We start from the raw sequence: 26,396 nt of genomic DNA on the forward strand, positions 1-26,396 counted from the left end.
AAATTTCAAAATTCCAATGTTATTGACAAATTCTTCTTTTTGCCATAACTTCCTCATACGGCGACCGTTTTTCGAACCGTTTGCAGCGCCGGAATCAAGAAGACGAGCACTTTCCAGTCGTTCAACTTTGAACCAGTTCTGAGCATTTTACAACACTTAGGACATGAGCACCTGATCACGCCTCCCCATTGGGAAGCTTTTGGACCCCAAAAGCCTTCAACTACCTGTTAAAGAGGTGAGGGTACAGCTCCCTCACTCTGTCCACCTCCATCCACTTTGCCTTGTTTGGTTTGCTGCCTTTGAAACCAACCCGAACATAATCTACACTGCCCCTCCTTCAAGTGTGTGTCCTTCTGTCAAGGATTGTATCTTCTTTCAGCTCATCTAAGAATTCTGGCGAGAAATCTTCTATAGATGGCAGCTGAACAGCACTTTCATGATCAGCAATCAAAGGAAGTTCATACAAACGTAAGTTCTCCACATTCACAACAGAATACATTTGCATGTAGGAAGGCAAATCTAATTGAAACGCATTATTTCCAACCTTCTTGAGGATTTTGAATGGACCATAACGAATAGGCTTCAGCATTTTACCTTCTCCTTGCATCCTTTCCTTACTAATGTACAGCCATACCTCATCCCCTTCTTGAAACTTGTGATCGACTCTATGCTTGTCGTGTCTTTCCTTGTACTTGCCTTGACTCTTCTCAAGCTGTTCTTGAATTTGCTGATGTATTTGCTGAATTCTTTCAATGAATGAACGAGCTTTGTCAATATCACTATGTCCCTCAATGGCGACATCTTTCTCAAGAATGAAATCAAGAGGTGATTTTGGCAAGTAACCAAAACAAGCTTCAAACGGTGAGGTGTTTGTGGAAGAGTGTTTGGCACGGTTGTAAGCATGTTGTATGTAGTGCAAATGTTCATCCCAAAGCTTGGGATGCTTGCTGCAATAACCTCTCAAGAGGTGCACAATGGTTCTGTTCACAACTTCGGTTTGTCCATCTGTTTGCAGATGGAAAGCAGTACTTTTCTTCAACTTTGTGTCCATCATCTCCCATAGGTTGGACCAAAAATTCCCCACAAATCTGGAATCCCTGTCACTAATAATGGAAGTAGGCAAACCAAAGTGAATCCATACATGATGAAAAAATAATTCAGCAGTTATAGTTTTCTTACAAGGCATAAGTATACACATTTAGCTGAAACGATCAACTACTACATATAAATAATCATGCTGCTTTCTAGATTTTGGCAAACCTCCTACAAAATCCATAGAGATGTTCTCCCATGGTCTAGAAGGTACCGGCAAAGGAGTATACAAACCAAGCTTCCTATTGCTAGGCTTGCTTGTAGCACATAATGAACAACCTCTTATGAACCTTGAAACAGAATCTACCATGCGAGGCCAATAGCAATACCTCTGTAGATGTGCAACTGTTTTGCTCACACCAAAATGGCCAGCAATAAGAGAAGAATGAGCTTCTCTTATGACATTTATCCTCTCCCCCTGTGGTATACACAGCTTGCCCAAATGAAACAGCAAATATGCATGTGATAGTCATTTTCCTCTACATGATTCCCTTTACTCAAGTTAGCATACACATCTTTAAAGTCATCATCAGATGCATATTGTTCTATGTAACTATCATGTACAATGGAATCATTCTTAAGTAAAGTAACAGCACCAATAATAGGCCTTGAAAGCATATCAGCAACCTTATTCAAAGTACCTTTCTTGTACCTTATTACCAAATGGAACTGTTGCAAGAAGCCCATCCATCTGAAGTGTCGTGACTGTTGTAACTTGCTTTGTGATTGCAAGTATTGTAAGGGCTGATGGTCGGTATGTATAACAGTTTCTTTGCCCATCAAATAGTGTTTCCACTTTTTGACGCTTTGTACCAATGCATACAACTCCTTATCATATGTAGGATAATTTACAACAACACCATTAAAAGTTTCAGAATGAAAAGCAATAGGCTTACCATGCTGTAGAAGAACTGCACCCATAGCATAATCACTAGCATCAGTTTGTATCTCAAATGGCTGTCTCAAATCCGGTAATGCAAGGACCGGAGCTGAACTAATCTTCTCTTTCAAAGATTCGAAAGCTTTTTGCTGCTTGCCTCCCCATTGGAAAGCATGCTTCACACTTGTCACTGCATGCATAGGAGCTGCTATAGAAGAGAAGTTAGAGATAAACTTCCTCCAATATTGAGCTGCACCCAAAAAACTTCTTACCTCTGTTATGGATTTGGGAGTAGGCCACTTCACAATAGCCTCAATCTTAGCAGGATCAATTCTCAAAGCACCTCCTCCTACTATGTGTCCTAAATAAACCAAAGAAGTCTTTCCAAATTCACACTTTGACATTTTAAGAAATAATTGATTCTTCTTCAAAACATCAAGTACTTTCCTAACATGCATGACATGATCTTCTCTAGACTTGCTGAAAATTAAGATGTCATCTAAGTAGACAATAACGAAATCATCAAGAAAAGGACGCAAGACATCATCCATTACCCGCATGAAAGTTGCAGGTGCATTGCACAAACCAAACGGCATCACAAGCCACTCAAAGAGTCCTTGTTTGGTTTTAAAGGCTGTCTTCCAAATGTCACTTTCTTCAATTCTTACTTGATGATATCCACTGCGCAAGTCTAGCTTAGTGAAATATCGAGCATCTTTCAGCTGGTCTAGCAAATCATCTATCCTTGGGAATGGGTAACGATTCTTTACCGTTATCTTGTTCAAGGCCCTGAAATCAACACACATACGCCAAGTGCCATCTTTCTTTGGAATCAATACAATCGGTGACCCACATGGCGAAGCACTTGGCCTTAGGAAACCCTTGTCCAACAAGTCTTTGATTTGCTTCTTTATTTCAGCATTCTCCATAATAGACATGTGGTACATGCCTATGTTTGGAAGAGGACAATCTGGATGCAAATGGATTTCATGCTGAATCTCCCTCTTAGGAGGCAAACCTGTTGGCTCCTGAAACCAGTGTTTTACAACCAGGCCGAGTCAACTCGGAAACGGCCGAGTCAAACCGAGCCATTAAAAAAAATTTCGACCAGGCCAGCAAACCGGCTCGGTTGACCGAGTCAACTATGACTCGGCCTAGTCATCCAATGACCAGGCCGAGTCATAGTTGACTAGGTCAACCAGGCCGAGTCCGTATTGACCAGGCCGAGTCAATGAAAACTGGCTGGGCAGGCATAAAAGACATAAAAAAAATCATTTTTTTGGTATTTTTCAAATGTTTAATGGAGTTTAAGGATTCCAAACTGTTTAATGCAGTTTAAGTCACATATGTTTTAATATGGAATCGAAATCTGCCATATATCTATTATCACTGTTGACTATTCAAGTGTGAAGGGAGCTGAGTTTTGCTGTATGTGTTTCCTCATTCCACAATTATTTCAGATCGTGTCCATTGTTGGAGTGACATGGTTATGCACTGATTTTCTGAGCTGAAGAGTGAAAGGGCTGATATCACTATCATTGTTGAAGATACCAGTGGTCAATCCCTTTGAAATAAGCCCAGGTTCTTCATATCTGTTTAATGTACAGATCTTATAACTTCAGACACCTTCGGATTGTTAACATTCATAACATTATTGATGCCTAATCAAGTTGAAAAACGTTTGTTCTAACAATCTGTTTACTGGTAATTGTCGAAATTTTGGAATTCAGGAACTCAGAAAATTCCACCTCTTTCCCATAATTTCCCTGAATCTTAACCTTAAGAATTTTCAGTCTTGGGGCTGCACTATGAAATAGGAAAAAAAACAGTCAAAACAGCAGACACTATTCCATCTCTTAACAACCCCAATTAGCAAGGCAATCAAGAGAAAATACATCAAGTGTATGCCAACATGTATCAGCACTATAAGGCATTCTTATCATGCATAAAACAGATCTGAAAATCACTTCATGACTGCAGAAATAACAGCAGTAAATCTGCCCTATATTTGCCAAGATTAACGTTAAATGATAAATCATATATATCAGTCTAGACTCTATATATAAGGTATCGTCCAAATTACAATTGAAATGTCAAACGATGCCCTGGATGAGGGCCTACTCTTGCACTCAACAGAATACCTAAGAGACTCAAAGTTACAAAACAAATTAATGCAAAAAGGACCTAAACAGTACTATGCTGCTGGTTATAAGGCCTAAAATCTGCAGTTAATATAACTTTTCCTCAAGCCCTACTACACATGTCCGAGCCCTAAACACTTTACTTGAGTCTTGACTCTTCAGTGCAAATGATTATCCACAGTCAAGCATAAGTCCTGTAGTTCATTGTTAGTGGATGTCGAGTTCTTTGGAGCAGGTCTGTAATAAAAGTCTGGGTGTGCAATTGAAAAGGAATCCCAACCGAATCACAAGGGAAAAAGGAAGAGAACAGATCTTAAGGATAAAAATTTAAAATAACCCTAGACTCAAGGTAAAACAACACCAACGGATCAAAAATACAATAAAGTTTTGAAATTATACTCAAAGAATTACCCAAACAAATTCCATTGGAAATTTGGAACACACAAAGGAATACAAATTGAAACCCTTACCTTGACACCTAGAGCTACTGTATATTTTTTTCACTGTTCTGATGATGATAATCCAAACTCCAGAGATTGGTCGAGATGATCTTGGCTCCTCTGGCAGTAGCTACTAGCCAGTAGTAGTGTAGCTGCTAGCAGTGCTGCAGTAGTACTAGTATTGGAGTCTGGTCACCATCACAGTTTACTTTTGTTGTAGAGGCCATTTCTAGCCTCCTTGGTTATTTGTATTTTGTTTTGAGTCTTTGATCATGTATGACAGTTGACTATGTATTGCCATTGGGTACCATTTTGATATAATGGATTGGTTCATGAGCCTACTTTGATCATATGTTGTCTTCCATCTATATTATAATGCTGTGTGTTTGGACTTTGGAAACATGAATGAAAATCTTTAAAATTATGTTTAAAATATTTAAAATTATGTTTTTTTATAAAAAAAATAAATATTTAATGTATTTTTTACAACGACCGAGTCATTGAAATCGACTAGGCCGAGTCATTACCGAGTCGGAGTCGGAGTCGGAGTCGATCCTCGGCCGGGTCGGAGTCCGAGTCGGAGTCGTAAAACACTGCCTGAAACATCTCATGATATGCATCAACTACATCATACAGATCTGATTTAAGTTTTGGATCACAATTGTCAAATGACTCATGATTCACATCAACCTTGGGCTTAATCATAAGAAGAACAAAATTCTTACTTGAATTGACCAGCCTTTTTACCTGTCCTGCATTCACCATCGCTATATTTGTCTTCTTGCGATGAGCTCTAACAATGAACTCCTTGCCATCTTTGAAAAGATGATATTTGTTTTCATGGCAATGAAAGATAGCTTTCCTGTCAAACAAGTAAGGACTTCCCAAAACAATTCCTGCTATATCAAAAGGTACCACATCAAGTTCAACTGTGTCAATAAAATGTGCAGTAATTGCAAAGCGCAATGTGCACTTTCTTGAAACTTGTAAATTTGCATCCTTGCAAATCCATCCAAGTGGATATGGCTTTGGATGTGGAACGGTCTCAAGTTTAAGCTGCTTGACCAAGTCCTCTGATATAAGGTTTGTTTGTGACCCACTATCAAAAAGTGTGTCAATTTTAGTATGTTTTGAAATCACCCTCACATGAAACAGTTCAATTCTTTCTTCCTCATTAGGAGCTTGTATATGGCAGTTTGAGGTACTAGTGCTGGCTTGAGTTTCAATTTCTTTTCCCTTCAATTTTTTCAAACCCATGGCTGCAATTTTGGTTTCATCACCTGAATCATCCCCTAAATCCTGTGGTGTAGATGTAGTAGCAGCAGTTTTCTGTTTCCCTTTGGATTTGTTAAATTGAGGTCTTTTTTCAGGATATAATTTCCAACAGTTTTTCTCCTCATGGCCTAGTTTAGAACAGTGTTTACAGATCACTTTCTCACTCTCCTGTTTGACAGATGCATTCTTTTTGCTCTTTCCCTTGGAGGTTTTCTCTTTGTTTTTCCCCTTGGGGGGCTTGTTTCTACCCTCTTCAAATGTGTTTTTTCCCCTTGCCTCTAAATGGGTAGCTTGGACACAAACCTCGTCCAGGCTAGTAGGGTTAAACATCAAGATGGTGTGTCTAAGGTAGCTATGCAAGCCACCAATGTATTTCAGCAAGGTTTCCTGGGTCTGTAAATCTACCCCTAACAAGAGAGCTCTTCTCCTAAATTCTTGGGTGTAGTCTTGGACACTCTAACCCTTAAGTTGTCTGAAATTTTGCCAATTCATAATGGCTTTCTGCATGTGAGCAAGAGGATAAAACTGTTTTTTAATGGCTAACAGAAATTCAGGCCATGTTAAGGTAACCTTACCAAATTTCTTGATCTCCTCTTTAGTCTTGGCCTCCCACCAGACCAATGCTGCTCCATCCATTCTCAAAGAAGCTAACTGAATCTTTGTGGCATCATCATGCATATTCTAGATCCTCAAGTAAACTTCCAACTGCCTAATCCAGTTGTCAAGCTTTTCTGCATTCACTTCACCATTAAACATAGGTAATTCGAATTTTACATCAAGCTTCAAAAAAGGACTTTTTCCAGAGGATCTATGCTTATGCACAGAAGAAGAAGACAAGGATGAAGAGGAAGAAGGTGACGATGGGGGTGGTGGATCACCATTTCCTCCATGTCCTTTCTTGGAATGATCATCATCCTTCTTACCTCCTGAAGAGCCCTCTCCTTCATGTGGATGTTTAGACCCTTCTCCAGCCAATTTCTCATTTCTTTCTTGGTACAATATCCTCACCATTTCAGTGAGGTCCAAGAAAGCCTTTCTGAAGACTCTTTCTTCTTCTTTTGGATCCATGTCTGCAGGAATTTCTCCTTCATGTGCAGACATTCTTGAAGCTTCTGCTGAGACTCTTGAGGGTGAAATTGAAGGTGGAGGTGATGGCTCTCTGGCCTTCCTTGACTGAGGATTCTCTCGTTCTCGAGTCAACTGTCCTTCCCCTGTTTTAAGTTTCAACCTGGTAAGCATCAATACTTGCAAGACAGTTAGAAGATCTTTGCACAAAACCCTGAGCTCCGATACCAACTTGATCTGAATTTGAAACTACTTTTAATTTGTTTGCAAGGTATTCAATTCAGAATTATACATGTTTAAAAGATTTCCATGTCTTGCAGAAAGAAAACAAATGAAATTTTCAGCTGTTCATGATCCATTTAAGCATAGCAGATTTATTTATTTTTACTGTTTAACACACTAAAACGAATTTGTTCTGCAAAATAATTCAACCACAGATGCAAAAGAAGTTGATAAAGCAGTTCACCCCTCCTGGGCTACGTCTGTTGGGTCCAAAGCTCCCAAATGGGCTTGTCCTTGTTTTCATTAAATGCTCAAATTGAATATACAGCTGAATAGAAGCATCTACAGGTGAAATAGATGGTAAAAATGGATTCAGAACACTTGAATCCTTCAGGATTGACTATTGGATCACCTCTAATGGATACCTGCAACCCTATACAGTCTTCACAATACTGGGCCCTGGTGGCTCCTAGAACTTTCACGGCTCCAAAACCTCTGCAAATGACCTCAGATGGCTGTAAGACCTGCACCAATGGCTTCAGAAGGTCGAAAATACCCAAAATCAAAAAAAAAAATCGTCCAAAACCGCCTTTCCTAGCCAAAGTTATGGCCAATTAAAGTTTTCCTCCAGTTATGCCTAGAAACACTCCAGCTAACTTTAGTTGGAGTCCAGTTAGGCCCGCCAATTTTGGCGCTCCTGCCAGAATCTCCTCCAAAAGACTGCAGTTACATTAAATGCTGGGGTTTATCTTAGAGTTTGTGCCGGCGGTTTGGGCTGGCTGTTGGGGCTTAAGCCCTTGGTTCTAGGCCCGCGGTCATATGAAATGGGGGGCTGGCCCCCTTTGGTTTCCGCCCAGCACAATGTTAACGTTCAAATTACAATGGTTTCGCCCTTTAAACAACACATGACCCCGTGGCCAAACGGTAAAGCGCTGGGCTGTTAATCCATAGGTCGTGGGTTCAAAACTCTGAAACTCACAAAAATTTTGAACATGCGCCCATGAGCTTGCTGACGTCATCTGGGGGCCACGTGGCGGCCTCCGGGCCTGCCACGTGGCAGATTTCTATTGATTGTGCAAAGGGAATATTCTTTGGAATATTCTGCGGAATATTCTTTTTTTTAATTTTTTTTTTTGGAAAAATTTCAAAATTCCAATGTTATTGACAAATTCTTCTTTTTGCCATAACTTCCTCATACGGCGACCGTTTTTTCGAACCGTTTGCGGCGTCGGAATCAAGAAGACGAGCACTTTCCAGTCGTTCAACTTTGAACCAGTTCTGAGCATTTTAAATTTCGAGCATTTTACAACACTTAGGACATGAGCACCTGATCAGCTGCTAAGTACCATATAGTTGTCCCAATGTTAGTTTGTTGTCCCTTGCATGTTGTTGTACCATTGTGCTATACTTGCAGCACCATGAACTTGCTATATCATACTGTTGCACCTCACCATTGTGTTGCCCCTCATTATGCTATGATACACTTCTTCACTATACCCATCATGCTGCAACATTCATCAACATGTTGTTGCAATATATCATCATCATTGTTGCTTCCATCATCATGCTGCTTCAATGTATCATCATCATTGTTGCTTCCATCATCATGCTGCTTCAATGTATCATCATCATTGTTTTGGGGCTTCTCTGTTTGCTGCATTGCATGACTGGTTAGGGCATTCTAACAGCAGTCCTAACAGCCTTCAAAATGTGGCCAGAATAGCCCTCCACAACTGCAATTGCCTTTCTAGGAGGGGAGGAAAGCCTTGGCTGCAATGCTCGGTTGTTCCAACCCATATTCCACCCTTCAGCCTCCTCTTATCTACTACGGCTTGCTACAGCAAGTTGTCCCTTAGCTGCAGCAGCCCTTCTAAGGGATATTCCTTCACCTAACCACCCCAAAACATTCCCCCTGCCTCTCAACCTCAAGATATGGGTTGCGGCCCTCTTCAACAGCTCCTCGGCCTCCTAGAATAGCCTCCTAACTCCTCGTTGTTCTCTTCTAGGCTTGCTGCAGCTAGGGTATATTCATACCACCCTTAGGACAGCGTATAGGCTTCCTTTTGATAATGTCTTAAGGTCTCTCCTTAGACCCTTCATGATTGTGTATTATACTTCTGCATGAGGCAGCGTAGGGCTTCTCCATAGGGCTTCATCTCTCTGTTTATTTTGGTTTATTTAGCTCTCTATTTTTTATTACCGGATCTATACATTTCATTTTTGCGTATGCTCTTTGCTCTGCAACTCTGTGCGATCTAGGCAAACCAAAAACAAAAAGGAAAGATTTTTCTCATGCGTATGCTCTTTTCCGCCGCGCCTTAGTGTGATCTCGGAAAAATTAGAAACATTGAAGAAAATATTTAGTTTCCGGCAAAAGCTAACTTCAAGCCATAAGGTTTGGTTTTTTTTGTATGTCCGTGTTGGGTTTTGTGGTTTTTGTTTTGTAGGCAAAAAGGGCTTTTTCAAGTAAGCACGCACCCCAAAGCTTCAGTGACTTACAATTAACAAAAAAAAACCCCTTCCTCTTTTCCAAAAATTACTAACCTTTAAAACTAGCTCACTTGGTCCAAAGTTACTTTATGAGAATAGAGGTCTTAAATTTAAGTCTTTCTTTTTATTGAGTTACTTTTTTCAAAAAGCACATGTATCTTATGTTTTAAAGTTACTTTATGTAAAAGCATTCTCACCCATTATAAAAAGTGAGTCACTTATAATTCTAAAGTCTCTTTATCTTTTATTGAAGTTACAATTTAGTGAGTAGCTCATAAAGTACCATTGTAAAAGTGACTTTCACTTATTTATAGAAGTGGGTCACATAAAATCTTTTTTTAAAGTGAGCTAATTAGATCAAGTTTGGGAAAGGGGGGGGGGTTTAAATATAACACTATCATTCACTTCCGCACATTCACGCACTTTGTCGGCATCTTCAACAACTTTTCTTCAAAAAGCCATAACTTCTTCATCCAGAAGCCGTTTTCAGAGTCGTTTTTTTTTTAATCAGCCTAATTTTTCAAGATCTTTCCATTGGAACACTTAGTTTCAGCATCTACAGCTTCAGTTTCTGTTAAAATGGAAAGTCCATGCCAAGTTATTCTTAACAGCACCAACTACTTCCAATGGTGGTCCTACATTGTGAATTTACTTAGAAGTAAAGGTCTTTACAGAATAGCCTCAGGCCAAGAAACTAAACCTAAAGATGAAGATAAGGCAGCCAAATGGGAAAATAGGCAAGATCAAGCATGTGGGTTGATAGTGATGTCTATTTCTCCAGACCTTAGATTCCATATCGTAGAAGTTGATACCCCTAATGAAGCAATGAAACAACTCACTAAAGTTTTGGGAATTAAAAATGAAATTAGAGCCCATCAACTCAAAAATGAATTGCTTACGTTGGACCCCAATAATTTTTCTTCCATTAAAGATTTTTTGTCCAAGTTCAAGACCCTTAGACTTCTCTTGGAAGGTGTTAAGGTTAAGAAAAAAGATGGTAGCCTTATCCATTCCATTCTTACTAAGTTGGGACCAGCCTACTCTGTGTTTGTTTCCACCTTCCATTCTACTAGAGAAACCTTCATTTCTCAAGAACGAGACTACAAGTCCCCCTCTTTTGATGCCTTTTGTGATTCTTCAATAAGAGAACAAGAAAAACTATTACATCTTGGTCTTCTTAATCTTGGAAACTCTTCTAAGAAAGCCTTAGCCACCCAGCAACAACCAAATTCAAAGAATCCTAAGAAGCAGTATCCTAAAAGGAATGGTCCTAAACCAAACAAGGGTCCTAAGCAATTTCAGTGTCAAAATGAAAAATCAATTCAACAAAATGACAAGGCAAATAAAAACAAAGGGAAGAAGACTAATATACATTGCAACTTTTGTAATCGAGATGGCCACTTAGAATCTAAATGCTTTAAGAAGATGGAAGCCTTGGAAGCAGCAATGAAGAAGCATAACATCCATTTGGAGCACTCTTTAACTTCAACTTCATCTTCAAGAATAGCACATTTTGCATGTGGTTGTCAAGCATCTCGGTTTGGTTAAGCACTAAATGTATCTTCTTCTTCTCATTCTCATGAGTGGCTCATTGATTCTGGAGCTTCTTATCACATGGCCAAAAACAAAGCCATGTTTTCTTCTTTAAATGATTGTAACACCAAAAATATATATGTTGGTGATGATAGATCTCTTAGTGTTGTAGGCACTAGAACTGTTCATCTAGACAATGGTCAATTTAATGATGTATTATGTGTTCCAACATTATCCTGCAACCTTCTATCTGTATATTAGATAACTCATTCAAGTGAAAGTAAAATCGTTGAATTTTCACCTCATGATGTTGTCATTAAGGACCTAAGAGATCCTTGACATATTTTAGCTACTGGCATTGCTGATGATTCTACAAGGTTGTATAAGTTTAACAACTTTGGGTCATCAACTCTTCCCTCAGTATTTGTTGCTCATAATGATAAAGCGAGTAAGCTTTGGCATGAGCGATTTGGTCACTTAAACTATCACTCCCTCCAAAATCTATGTAAAGAAAATATGGTGACAGGTCTTCCTATGGTATCTTGCAAAGATGGTGTTTGTTCCGGATGTGTAGTCGGAAAACATCATCAGGATAGTTTTGAAAAACGTGCCTCTTGGCATGCCTCAGCCCCTTTACAGCTTGTCCATAGTGATTTATGTGGTCCACTTCCAGTTGTTTCATTCTCTGGCTACAAGTATTTCTTAACTATTATTGATGATCTCTCCAAACGCACTTGGGTATACTTATTAATACTCAAGAGTGAAGTATTTAACATGTTCTTAGCCTTTAAGGCCTTTGTTGAGAAACAATTTGGACATCAAATTCTTAAGCTAAAATCTGATAATGGCGGAGAATATGTTAACAACAACTTCATCAACTTTTGCACTGAGCATGGAATTCAAATGCAAAATATTGTTCCATATACTCCACAACAAAATGGTGTAGCTGAAAGGAAGAATCGCACCTTAAAGGAAATGGCTAATTGTATGCTTCAATCTAAAGGACTTAGTCTTAATTTTTGGGCAGAAGCAATTGACTGTGCAAATTACATAGTAAATCACACTCCTTCTAAGGTTTTAAATAATATCACTCCAGAAGAAGCATGGAGCTCAATTAAACCAGATGTAAGTCACTTTCATGTTTTTGGAAGTGAAGCGTGGGCCCATATTCCAGATGAGAAACATAAAGCTTTAGAACCTAAAAGTGAAAAATGTATTTTTGTTGGATATTCTGAAGATGTCAAAGGATATAGACTTATTCCACTTAAGTCCAAAAATGTTATCTTTAGAAGAGATGTAAAGTTTGCTGAAAATATATCGGCCTACGAGCCTAGTTCGACAGATGTGCCACCTCTCTCTATCCCTTCTACCTCTGAATTTCTTCTTCAGATGATGACAGCGAGGATGAAAATCCTCCCCCACCTTCTCAGGATCCTCCTTTGTTAAATTGGCAACTAGGGCCAAACTCCATGTGGGTTAGCTTATTTATGGCAGCTGATATTTTTATTGGATCCCTCTTGTCGAGAGGTGTAGGGTTGATCCAAAGATCATCCGATTCCGATAAGTATTTATGGAGATATGAATTTATTTTGTTTATGTAATTATTATCAAGCCGACCAGCTCTTATGTAGGCTCTAGAAGCCCAAACATCATGTTTATTCACTTATATGTTTTTGGTATAAAAAGATGAGGATTTGATGTCTTTTGAACACACATTCTTCAGTAGTCTCCTCCTCTCCACGTCTGGGTTTTTGGTGAAGGAGAGAGACACCATGAGTGATACGTTGGTCATCAAAGTGATGCCCTAGCTGCTGTACGTTGCCCTAGCCGCAGAGATCTGGCCACATTGAAGGAGGCCTCATACGCAATCAAAAGAAAGGCCCTATCCAAGACTCTAACACGCTGTGCTAGAAACCCTTATACGCAAGCCCTAATACGTTGTCCAAAGAAGTATTAACACACTATTCATGGAGATATTAACACGCTGTTCATGAAGATACTTACACGCTATTCATGGAGATATTTACACGATGTTCATGGAGAAATTAGCACGCTGTTCATGGAGATATTAACACGTTGTTCATGAAGATACTTACACGTTGTTTCATATGACATATATCAACGTTGTCCAATGTTATATAAATACACGCTATTCATATGACATACAGTTGTTCATAAAGATCTATATATACAGTTCATGAAAAGAAAATTCACGCTGTTCATTATGAGGATATTTCGCTGTAAATGGAATCATATACGCAGGTATATGTAGACACCTATTCCACTGTTCAATGAAATACTTCATACGCAGCCATATATTTGCATAGCATGGTGATACGCTGGTCTCCAAGACGCAGATGAAGGAACATGATCCCAGCCACGTGAAGCTCTAAATCATCGTAATGAACTACAAACATATGCAGCCCTAAACGCAGGTACCTATACGTTGTAGCTGTTGTATATGAAGGAAGCTGCAGGTCATAATGACACATACGCAGATCATTGATGACATTTATAAGCAGATCATGGAGACTTATGGATGCTGTACATGATGACACATACGCAGATCATAAAGGACTTCATACGCAAAAACTATATACGTTGTACTTGATATGTAATATGGGCACATCTAAGATTAGTCTTGATGTGCTATGAAATGTTGAAAAGAAGATTTCAGTATCCTACAACATGATAAATGAGATCATGGATATGAAGGCAGCATGATGATGGATAAGATCGTGGACATGGGCAGCGTGAAGTTGAATGAGAACATGTACATGAAGGACATCATGATGATGGATAAGATCATGGACATGGGCAGCATGATGATAATCATGATTAGTGCAGCATGGTGCAATATGCAGTGGTACAGCAAGAGAACCAGATGCAGCACAATGATAGGTGAAGGAGTCACCTTAGAGAATCAGTTAAAGCAGAATGTCTTCAACTGATCTCATCGTTATATGAAATGATCTGTAAGTCAAAGTGTTGACTTCTGTTGTAAATGTACTATCTCTCTCTCTCTCTTTCTCTGCTGAACTTTGAAGAACATAAAAGAAGAATTGATCAAGGGTTTCCTCACACATTGTGGGGTTTGTCCCTGGCTAGTGCCACATCTTGTGTCCTTTTGTCTTGGCTTGTCTTCTGCGATTTATATTTATGTTCTATCTGCAGTTTACTTTATGCTAATGTGATTGCTAATATGGAAAAGAAATTAAATAAATTGCTCTAGCATAGAACATACCAAAAATTAGCATGGTATCAGAGCTGAGGTGAAGACAATGCCCAAGCGAGAGTGAAAGAGCAATCACCAAAGACAGGTGGGACAAGACAAAAGGATCAATGGGTTCTTCACAATTCACTTAGGGTGATGTCAAAGCAGATCATATTATCAAAATGGCGCCACAAAACTTCTGATGGCATACCTAAAGATCACTTCATTGGGAAGTTCGGATCTAACGGTGGAAGGAAAGGTAGATGTCTTGGTTATGAGTTCAGCCCTTATACGAAGGAGTGTCTGAATGGCAGAGATGCAGGTCATCAAGGACACAGCCGACCCTTCAAGGAAGCAAGGAACCCGAGGAATGGAAGTTGAAGGTTTTAAGGTGGCATTCATTGATTGAAAGGTACGTGTTTGAAAATAGAATTTTCAAAGATGCTTTTGAGTTCAGGGATGTATTAAGTTACAAGAAGTCCACTGGGGACCATGTCCATTGACACATAGCACCGGAGGTCTGTGAGTCAGATGATGACAAGGAAGCCTAAATTCAAAAGGAGCATGAAGGGACATGTCTGAGATGTACCGAAGGAAAATCTTATAAGGGGACCATTCCCCTGATGCAGCAGGTCCACAAGCTTGGAACAACCTAGGAGTTTGAGACTCATGATCGGGAATCTCATATATACAGGTGGAAGAAAGTCCTTTATGGCTTGAAGCAAAACACCTCAGGCGTAGTATGAGAGGATTGATAGTTGTCTAATGCAGCCGAGATTCACTAGGAGTGAAACCGATCCAAACCATTACTCGAAAGTTGTGGATGATAAACCTCTCATACCAGCACCTATGTCTGACAGGTGCAGACCTTCTCATTTATAGGAGACAGAGGGAGTTGGATTCTGAATGTGGAAAGATAAACTGCAAGACTACCTCGAGGATCTTAACTTTCAAGAAGTTATATGGCAGTGATGTCGAACCAGATTTGGGAAATGCCTCTGAGTTTCATAAATTCATTCGCGTTAATGTTCTTAGAGAACCTTCGTCCAAACATATGGGTTGCAGTTAGCATGGTGAGCTCATATTTGGTTGAGCCTCACTAGATTGGTGCCAAGAATCTTTTGAGATATCTTCAGGGCACAATCTCTCATGGATTGAGATACACTGCCGGAAATATGAAACCACATGATTATTCGAATGATGAGTGGGCAGGCAGTGTGGAGGATCACTAGAGCACTTCTCAGTGTTATTTCTCTTTGGAATCTGCCTCGATATCCTGGATGAGCAGGAAGCAGAAGTCGGTGGCTCTGAGCACCGCCAAGGCAGAATACATTGCTGCTAGTATGGCCTCCTGTGAGGTAGTCTGGTTGGGGAAGCTCTTCAGTGAGCTGTTTGTACACATGATGAATACCACTGAGATTCTCTGTAACAACCAGAGGTGGGATTAGATTATTGAGGAATCCCGCATTCGACAATTGCTCCAATAGATAGACATCAGATACTATTATCTAGTATATGGTAAGTCGATGAGCAAGGAGGCTCCATCGCACTAAGATGATGTACAGGTCGCTAAAGCCCCGGGGGAAAGATCAAATCTATGATTTTCCCGAACGACTTGGAGTCGTCAAGAGACCCTTGTACAAGGGTCCTGCATATTGCATACATTGAGCTTTGGGAGCTCTGGGGGCTTGCAGTTCTTACTGGAGCAACGTACGACCACAGGGTGACTCACCCTCCCCTAGTGGTGCGCACTGGAACAAGATGATTCGCTCTCTTGTGGAACAAGATGATTCGCTCTCCTGTGTAGCAGGATGATTAGTTCTCCTGTGAGGCCTGGATTGATGTGTTCTCCATGGCGATTGTAGCAGGATTGATGTGTTCTCCTGTGAGGCCTGGATTGATGTGTTCTCCATGGCAATTAGCAGGATTGATGTGTTCTCCTGTGAGGCCTAGATTGATGTGTTCTCCATGGCAATTGTAGCAGGATCGATGTGTTCTCTTGTGAGGCCTGGATCGATGTGTTCTCCATGGCGATTGTAGCAAGATTGATGTGTTCTCCTGTGAGGACAGGATTGATTAGTTCTCCTAGCGAGGCATCCTACCCATGCAGTGTGGGACTCATGGGAAGGACCTCTCATCTGATCAATGAGCAAGGAAATGAAGTTAGGGACCACAGTAGTACCGATGGACGCATCGTTGTATCTATCGTACTCCCTACGCTAAGATGACCTCCATTAATCTGGGATCAATGATACTGGTCTGGGACCAGTGGTAGGAGTTGTAGCATACTATGACGCTGACTTCGGGTCGGTTGAGACTGGTCTGGGACCAGTGGTACATACTCTGAGACTGACTTTGTGTCAGTGCAGGACTGGTCTGGGACCAGTGAGAGTGGTACATGCTATGACGCTGACTTCGGGTCAGTTGAGACTGGTATGGGACCAGTGGTACACTCTCTGAGCCTGCGATATGGGTCTGGGACCAGTGGTAGGAGTAGTACCCACTATGACGCTGACTTTGGGTCGGTTGAGACTGGTCTGGGACCAGTGGTACACTCTTTGAGCCTGCGATACTGGTCTGGGACCAGTGGTAGGAGTTGTACCATACTATGACGCTGACTTCGGGTCGGTTGAGACTGGTCTGGGACCAGTGGTACATACTCTGAGACTGACTTCATGTCAGTGTAGGACTGGTCTGGGACCAGTGAGAGTGGTACATACTATGACGCTGACTTCAGGTCGGTTGAGACTGGTTTGGGACCAATGGTACACTCTTTGAGCCTGCGATACTAGTCTGAGACCAGTGGTAGGAGTAGTACCCACTATGATGCTGACTTTGGGTTGGTTGAGACTGGTCTGGGACCAGTGGTATGCACTCTGAGACTGACTTCGGGTCAATGGAGAATAATATGAGACATTCTCGATCAATTCTTCTTCTTCATAGTTCAGCAGAGCTGAGCTGAGCAGAGCAAAGCTAGTAGAGCCAGGAGAGCTGAGCTGAGCTGAGCAAAGCTGAGCTAAGCAGAGCTGAGTTGAGCAGAGCCAATAGAGCAGAGCAGAGCCAACAGAGCCAGCAGAGCTAAGCTGAGCAGAGCTGAGCAGAGTAGAGAAGAGTAAGCAGAGCTGAGCAAAGCTGGGCAGAGCAGTGCAGGGCACTGATGGCAAAGGCAATACAGTCGGACTTATGGATCAACGAATGGAGTTCTCCCTAGTTGAGAGGGAGTGTTAAATTGGCAACTAGGGCCAAACTCCATGTGGGTCAGCTTATTTATGGCAGTTGATATTTTTATTGGATCCCTCTTGTCGAGAGGTGTAGGATTGATCCTCCGATTCCGATAAGTATTTATGGTGATATGAATTTATTTTGTTTATGTAATTATTATCAAGCCGACCAGCTCTTATGTAGGCTCTAGAAGCCCAAATGTCATGTCTATTCACTTATACATTTTTGGTATAAATAGATGAGGATTTGATGTCTTTTGAACACACATTCTTGAGTAGTCTCCTCCTCTCCACGTCTGGGTTTTTGGTGAAGGAGAGAGACACCATGAGTGATACGCTGGTCATCAAAGTGATGCCCTAGCTGCTGTACATTGCCCTAGCCGCAGAGATCTGGCCGCAGTGAAGGAGGCCTCATACGCAGTCAAAAGAAAGGCCCTATCCGAGACTCTAACACGCTGTGCTAGAAACCCTTATACGCAGGCCCTAATACGTTGTCCAAAGAAGTATTAACACACTGTTCATGGAGATATTAACACGCTGTTCATGAAGATACTTACACGCTGTTCATGGAGATATTTACACGTTGTTCATGGAGAAATTAGCACGCTGTTCATGGAGATATTAACACATTGTTCATGAAGATACTTACATGCTGTTTCATATGACATATATCAACGTTGTCCAATGTTATATAAATACACGATGTTCATATGACAAACTGTTGTTCATAAAGATCTATATATACAGTTCATGAAAAGAAAATTCACGCTGTTCATTATGAGGATATTCCGTTGTAAATGGAATCATATACGCAAGTATATGTAGACTGGAAACATATAGGTAGGTATATGTAGACTGGAAACATATACGCAGGTATATGTAGACGCCTATTCCACTGTTCAATGAAATACTTCATACGCAGCCATATATTCGCATAGCATGGTGATACGCTGGTCTCCAAGACGCAAATGAAGGAACATGCTCCCAGCCACGTGAAGCTCTAAATCATCATAATGAACTACAGACATATGCAGTCCTAAACACAGGTACCTATACATTGTAGCCGTTGTATGTGAAGGAAGCCGCAGGTCATAATGACACATACGTAGATCATTGATGACATTTATAAGCAGATCATGGAGACTTATGGATGATGTACATGATGACACATACACAGATCATAAAGGACTTCATACGCAAAAACTATATACGCTATACTTGATATGTAATCTGGGCACATCTAAGATTAGTCTTGATGTGCTATGAAATGTTGAAAAGAAGATCTCAGTATCCTACAACATGATAAATGAGATCATGGATATGAAGGGCAGCATGATGATGGATAAGATCGTGGACATGGGCAGCATGAAGTTGAATGAGAACATGTACATGAAGGACAACAAGATGATGGATAAGATCATGGACATGGGCAGCATGATGATAATCATGATTAGTGCAACATGGTGCAATATGCAGTGGTACAGCAAGAGAACCAAATGCAACACGATGATAGGTGAAGGAGTCACCTTGGAGAATCAGTTGAAGCAGAATGTCTTCAACTGATCTCATCGTTTATACGAAATGATCTATAAGTCAAAGTGTCGACTTCTGTTGTAAATGTACTATCTCTCTCTCTCTTTCTCTGTTGAACTTTGGAGAACATAAAAGAAGAATTGATCAAGGGTTTCCCCACACATTGTGGGGTTTGTCCCTGGCTAGCGCCACATCTTGTGTCCTCTTGTCTTCTGCGATTTATATTTATGTTCTATGTGCAGTTTACTTTATGCTGATGTGATTGCTAATATGGAAAAGAAATTAAATAAATTGCTCTAGCATAGAACATACCAAAAATTAACATCCTTCAACTCCTCAGCTTCCAAAATGGGTCCGTGCTACTCGGGATGCAGCAAGTGCTCTTGCATGTGATCCTACAGATCAACGACGTACACGTTCTCAGTTCAATAGAGCCTCTTCTTTACTGGCACAAGCTTCAGCGAATTATGATCCTGACACCTTTGCAGAAGCTTCATGCCATCCAGATTGGGACGCAGCTATGAATGAAGAATATCGTTCATTATTGGCAAATGATACATGGGATCTTGTTCCTCTTCCAAAGAGACGAAAACTTGTTAGATGCAAATGGGTTTACAGAACCAAGTATCGACCAGATGGAAAAGTTGATAAACATAAAGCTCGTCTTGTTGCTAAGGGTTTTTCACAAGTTGAAGGCATTGACTATACTGAAACCTTCTCCCCTGTTGCCAAAATGAACTCTATCTGCCTTATTCTTTCCCTTGCTACCTCTTTTAAATGGGAAGTCCATCAGATGGATGTTAAATCTGCCTTTTTGCATGGGGACTTGCATGAAGAAATCTATATGGAACAACCGCCTAGCTTTATACAAACAGACTCTAGCCTTGTATGTCGGCTTAAGAAACCCCTTTATGATCTCAAGCAAGCCCCTCAGGCTTGGTATGCCAAAATGGATAGCTTTCTTTTAGATACTGGCTTTTCTAGGTGTCATTCTGGCAACACTGTCTACACCAAGAAAGTGGGTAAGTATCTTATCATTCTTGTTCTTTATGTTGATGATCTTATCCTTACTGGTAGTGATCCCAACCTTATAAACCATGTGAAGTCCAACGTTAAAAATAAGTTTGAAATGACAGACTTAGGACACTTGCATTATTTTCTTGGTCTTCAAGTCTTGCAATCCAAGGAAGGTATTTCCCTTTCCCAGTCCAAGTATGCCTGTGATCTTCTACACCACTTTCACATGGAAGACTATAAGCCAACCCCTTCTCCCTTTCAGTCTGGAGCCAAACTTTCAGTCACTTGTACTTCCCTTGAAGTTGATGCTACCTTATACCGTCAGCTTGTAGGAAAACTTTTGTATCTGACCCATACTCATCCTGACCTTTCCTTTGTTGTTGGCCTTATTGCTCGGTTTATGCAAAGCCCACATGAAAGTCATTGGAAAGCAGCTAAAAGAATACTTCGTTATGTTCGAGATATAGTTCAGTTTGGGATTCATTACAGTGAAGAAGCATCTCCTCTATTGGTTGCTTTCACTGATTCTGATTGCGCTGGTGACCTTGATGATCGAAAGTCTACTGCAGGTTATGTCTTCACTCTTAGTTTTGGACCTATTACATGGGCTTGCAAGAAACAAAGTTCCATTTCTCTTTCTTCAGCAGAAGTAGAGTATCGTGGCGTCGTAGAAGCTAGTAAGGAAGCCTTGTGGCTTCGTCAGATCCTATTAGAGTTTGGCTTTCAGCAACAACATCCGACTACACTTTGGTGCGATAATCAAAGTGCCATTCAACTATGCAAAGATCCAGTCCAACATCAGCACAGCAAACACATTGAACTACACATGCACTTCATCGGAAAGCTCATTCATGACCATGTTCTTGAAGTGCAATATTGTTCAACCAATGATCAAGTTGCAAACATCTTTACAAAGGCTCTCACAGAGGCGAAGTTTACTAAACTTCGATTTATGGTTGGAGTTCAGGAAGTTGTCACTAAGGGGGATAGGTTCTAATGCCTCCTTCCTTCTCCTATTGTGTCATATTTGTACATCCTTCAATCTTATCCCAAGTTGTTCTTAAGGGGGGATGTTAGGATATTCCGACACATAGGAAATAGTTAAGTGTAACTTGGTCTAGTGTAGAGTTAGGTAAAGTGTGTTTCTTTACTATATACATTTGTAACTTACAATCTGACAATCACGATATGTTCTAGACATGAAGTGATCCAACGGTTCATTCTCTCCTCGGTATTACCAACACTTGATCTGTGGCTTAACACCCGATTGGTCCATGATCTCTATTTAAAGAGCATGGAGGGTCATTTGTAGTGTGACCATTCATGAGAGAAACTTATGTAAATTTTCTTTCTTTTATTAATAAATTGCCTGAAGTGGCCACGTTGGCTCAGGCTGTGAATTGTTTCCCACTTTGAGGGTTTTAGCCACGTCAAGGACACTGGTGTATTGATTTGTGATCTGTTTGTGAGCGGTGTCCTTTGGTGTTCTATCTGAGGAACTTAGCCTGTAAATTCCTACACATTAGGGCTTCTCCAAAGGGCAGCGTAGGGCCTAGGGCACTTCCTCTAGATTAAGGCAGCATTATCCCTTAGGATCTCTCCTCCTACTAAAACCCAAAGATAAGTAAAGAGGAAGAGATCTCAAGTGTGCGTTGAAATGACTTGAAGGCCACCTCTATTTATACTAAAACGTTGAGCACAAGTGGGGTTTATTTGGTTGTTGGCCGACCTTGACAAATAGTCCCATAACACTAATAAATTCATATCTCCATGAATACTTATCGGAATCGGATGATCTTTAGATCAATCCTACACCTCTCGATGAGAGGGATCCAAGAAAAATATCAGCTGCCATTAATAAGATGATCCACATGGAGTTTGGCCCTAGTTGCCAATTTTAACAGTGTAGCCTTGTTATAGCTTCCATAGTCTGGTAGCAGTAGAAGATTTCAGGTAATTGGAAAATTGTTTAATGGCTGACCTCGTTTCTGGTGTGTAAGATATTTATGCCTACATTGTATGTTCAATGATAGTTTGCTAGACAGTTGGTACTCTCCAATTTTTAGAATCTTCAAAAGCTAGGGTTTGTGTAGCCTTGTTATAGCTTCCACTAGGACTATTGAGCTTCTTTTTTATGAGTTTGACGTTAAGAAATGACCAGACCTGATGGATAGTAGAGCTATTGAATACTTTGATACTCTCTACTGTTGAAGATACAGTCAAAATCAACAAACCCATCCTCCCTGATATTGAAATTTGTTTACAAGATGCACAGGATTTAACATTGTTTCGTGCATTATTCATTGTTACAGAGCCATTCTCTATTCAAACATGGCAGATCTCTGAGTGGATCACGAATCTTTTTCACTCTAAACCCAAGCTCCGATACCATTTGTTGGTATTATGAGCAGCCATTACACACAGACATATCACATAAGATCAAGAATATCACATTGTATTAAATTAAAATAATAATACATCACTCCCTCACTCTTACACAATACAATACATGAGGCCTCGTAATATGGAATTGAGGTGCCCATAACAAATTTCCAATATGGCTAAATGGTTCAACTACCTCCACAGTAATCTCCACCATATCTCCATGAATATCTCTACAAAGATCTCAGCTGATTTTATGTCATCTCCATCCCTAACTTCTCTGATTGTCCTCATCTTTGATCATATGTAGACTTGTAGAATAAGTCTGCTTTCATTATTAATAATTTCATCATATCATAAGTATGAATCATTCCTTCAAAAGCCACAATGAAACAAAATGTAAAATGCAAAAAATGGCTAGGACATATTTAGCGCATGGGCAAAAGCCTAGCATTTGCTCGACCCCGCCATTAGCCTTCACCCAGCTCCTCAAGCATTTAATGAATCATCTAAATGAAGGAACTGTTGAATATCCCAACCCGATGAACAAGGAAATGTTACATCTTAAAGGGGTATTGGAAAAGCATTTAGGAAACTTAGGCTCCTAACCTATGCACTGAATAAAGACAAATCATTAAGGTGCACCAAAGGGGTGGAAAAAGCAAGCCGACGAAAGGGGTAACTCATGCCACCATGACTGCTCCCACCATACATCATTACACTTAGGATGTTGGACCCCCATTAGTTGGTCTCGTGGCCATGGCAACTTCATTGAAATTTCCCCCACTCCATGACCACCATATTACATGCACCTATGGATTGATGGGCTAACCTAAGACATGTCACTCTCCTTGGGGGCTAGAAACACCTAATAGTGTTGTTGATCTAATCATCCCTAACATGAGTGAGGTAACTTCTTTACAGATCCTAATCTAGTTAGACATTTGAAGGTGAGTTTTGTGTGAAGTACTCCTACGCACATAACATTAGATATGGTTCACTATCATGCTTTAATGGTTTCATGCCCCTAATGAAGATGGTTTTGCTTGAGTGGTGTCACATATGAAGCAAATATCCCTTGAGGGATAGCTTGACTCTTTTTTAGCACCTTCCAGTGGGTATTTTGCCCGTTTTGAGAGTAGGCTTGATTTTTTGGCCCCAACACTGGCCCTCCAAAGATGAGCATTGGACCTTGAGCAGCTTCCACATGATGCTACACCTCTTGTTGAGACTCCAAATGTTGAAACACTAAGTTTGAAAGCTCGAGCATTTGACTATTTGATGATGAGCCCCGATGGACCCAAGACACCCCCAAGCTAGCCCTGGCCCTATTTGATGGATAGTATTGTTGAGATTGTAACTTGGAAGGTGATTATGAAAAGATCAGGTTCCATGACATGCAATGGGTCACCTTAATTATCTCATAAGGCAGTTAATTAATGAATTTCCTAAGTCAAGACTTTAGATGGCAATTTAATTTAATTGCTAGGTACCTTTTTATAAAAGGGAAAAGAAGTCAAGAATAGATTAAGTCGTAGCCGTTGATCTCAGCGAGTCAAGATCTAATCTCAATCGTTGAGATTAGTGACTTCATTTAAGATTACGGTTTGATCATTTTCATAGGAGGTTAGAGCCAAAGGGGATGCACTTTCGATTCGGCACGAGTTGGGATTCTGTGGAGCATAGTTTTTGGCAGCGAGAGGTAGAAAAGGTTAGATCAAGCTAGCTAGAAAGAGATCAAGGCAAACGAGATCAGCAGAGAGGCCGAGTTTTCTCTTTGGCCAGGAGGCCAAGTTTCTTTGTATGTAGAAGTTTTCTGCTGGGCCACATGTGTGGGTCGTAGAAGAGCCGAGTGAGAGGGAGAGAGCTGAAATCTTTTGCTGGGTATTTGCTAAAGCAAATTCTTGCATAACTGCTGTAAGAAAATATTTCTCCCAAAGCTTAATAAGAAGCCCAACGTTTGCTGGTTTTCGCCACACACTGGTTTCCAGGATATATTTGTGTTATTTTCTATTGCATGTGATTGGTTTGGGGTATTTTTGCTTCTACAATCGCCCATCAAAGTTCAAGCCTACTGGGAACATTGTACTTGTGACTTCAATGAGCTAAATAAGGGATGGCTCAGAGACAACAAGAGTTGGATAATTGTACTTTTTGATTCAAAAACGGCATCAAAATCAATTCATCTGATAAGAAGAAAAAAAACGTGATCAAAAGAAGGTAGGTGGACCTCAAATGTTGAAATCTGTCATCTAGACACGCTTCTGCAACTTGTGATTATAATTTATATTTATTAATATATTTGAACAGTGCAAATAACCCTTTTTTGGTTCATAATTCATGCCCCTGGACCTTCGTTTACTGGAGAGGTTGACAGAGTATTAAGCTGTCGACCAGAGTTCTATTGTTGCTTTATTTTGTCCCACCCGGATGACATGGTTTGAAAGGAATGAGAGAAGGTGCGACTCCCTGATGATTTTGGCAGAACAGTTACCCTGCACCTAAGCCAAAGGAAGTCTACTCTTTGAAGTGCAGACACTCTGGACGTGTTTTCCCAACAAAAGGTTTCGAAGCAAAATGAGAAGTGCTAATTCAGAGGAACTCCATTCAAAGTAACGTGGAGCATGAAAAAGAGAAGAACTCACTTGACAAGTTCTACAACCCCGGACTCCTTGATGCAATTCTTTGCGCGGGCTGTAAATGTAGAAGCGGTGAATTCTGACCTACCTTTAGCGCATGCAGCCTTGATTATAATGTAGTCAACAAAACCATCCATGTGGGAAACCAAATTCTCAGAATATCTATCGCTCAGCGCTGAAGCTTTCATTGATTCCTTCAAGACCTCTTTAGTTCTGAGCCTTCTGATACTCAATGCGTGTCTCAGCATCTGCTCTTCCCGGTCACTTCTACCCTTTCCCTGACTTAAAAGCTGCTCTACCCTCGAAGCCCTGGCGCGATTGACACTTCCAGGAAACCTGGGGGTTCTGGTGACATCATCATTATCCAACACCAGTGTAAGCCTTGCCTCTTCATCGTCGAAAAGGGCATCATCTTCGGGTGAAGTTTCAAATGTTTTTGGTGATGAAGAGGAATGGAGTAGAGACAGAGACTTTGCATTCTGTTTCCTTAAAACCGCTTCATCTGTGGCGCTGAAAATGTCAGGGTTTGAAACGGTTTTTTCAGAGTCTTGGAATTCATTTGCTAATGGCGATGGAGAGGCAACAGTGGTTGGTTTCGGTACAGACTGTAGACGACCCTGAGTGCAAAATGTGTACGCTGTAAACGGCCTTGAGGAGATAATCTGGGGGATTGTTAGTAGCCTTCTTCTGAAGGAATAGCCATCTGGTGTATTGGTATAGACTGCCCACGAAAGGGATGATAATGTGCAGATTGCCCCGTTCATGGCGTTGGTACCCACTGAATCATGATTCAATGTAGGATTTACTCACCTGCGGACATAAACATGAGGATCGCTGTAAATTGTTTTTGCGTTCATTATCCTCAAAGCGTTGTAATGAAAATTTTGTATTTGAATTGGATACATAACAATGTTGGGTCGCATTATCCTCAAAGCGTTGTAATGAAAATTTTGTATTTGCGATGGATCCATGACAATGTTTGGTTATTTATGCCATCGAGTGGAGAAACATAAAGGTGCCCCCAAAGGACTTAAAAGTTGTTACAATGATATATATATATAGTTTGCCATTTTTTTATTTCATTGGTATTTAGTGAATATTGTATTTAAAATCATTTTGAAATTTTTATTTGATTAGTGTTTACCATTGAGAATTATTTTTTATTAGTGTTTTTTTCAGGGATTTCAATCAAGGAAAAAGCAAATTGAAAATAAAATTATAGTTAATCAATAGTTTGATTATGCAGGACAAT

At 40.4% G+C, this 26,396-nt stretch overlaps 1 protein-coding gene across 1 annotated transcript in view; it reads right to left on the reverse strand.

Moving 5' to 3' along the window:
* The window catches only part of LOC149249636 (transcription termination factor MTERF2, chloroplastic-like), a 257,192-nt gene extending 231,085 nt beyond the window's left edge, over positions 1 to 26,107 (reverse strand). Inside the window, exon 1 of the mRNA XM_089458742.1 lies at positions 25,151 to 26,107. Coding sequence (XP_089314868.1) covers positions 25,151 to 25,908 — 758 coding nt within the window. The 5' untranslated portion in view covers positions 25,909 to 26,107. The remainder of the gene's footprint in view (positions 1 to 25,150) is intronic.
* Positions 26,108 to 26,396: the final 289 nt, after the last annotated feature.

The sequence above is a fragment of the Pinus tabuliformis genome, chromosome 7 (assembly GCF_031772625.1).
Source record: "Pinus tabuliformis cultivar Carrire ecotype Pingquan chromosome 7, CPIR1, whole genome shotgun sequence".
NCBI lineage: Eukaryota > Viridiplantae > Streptophyta > Pinopsida > Pinales > Pinaceae > Pinus > Pinus tabuliformis.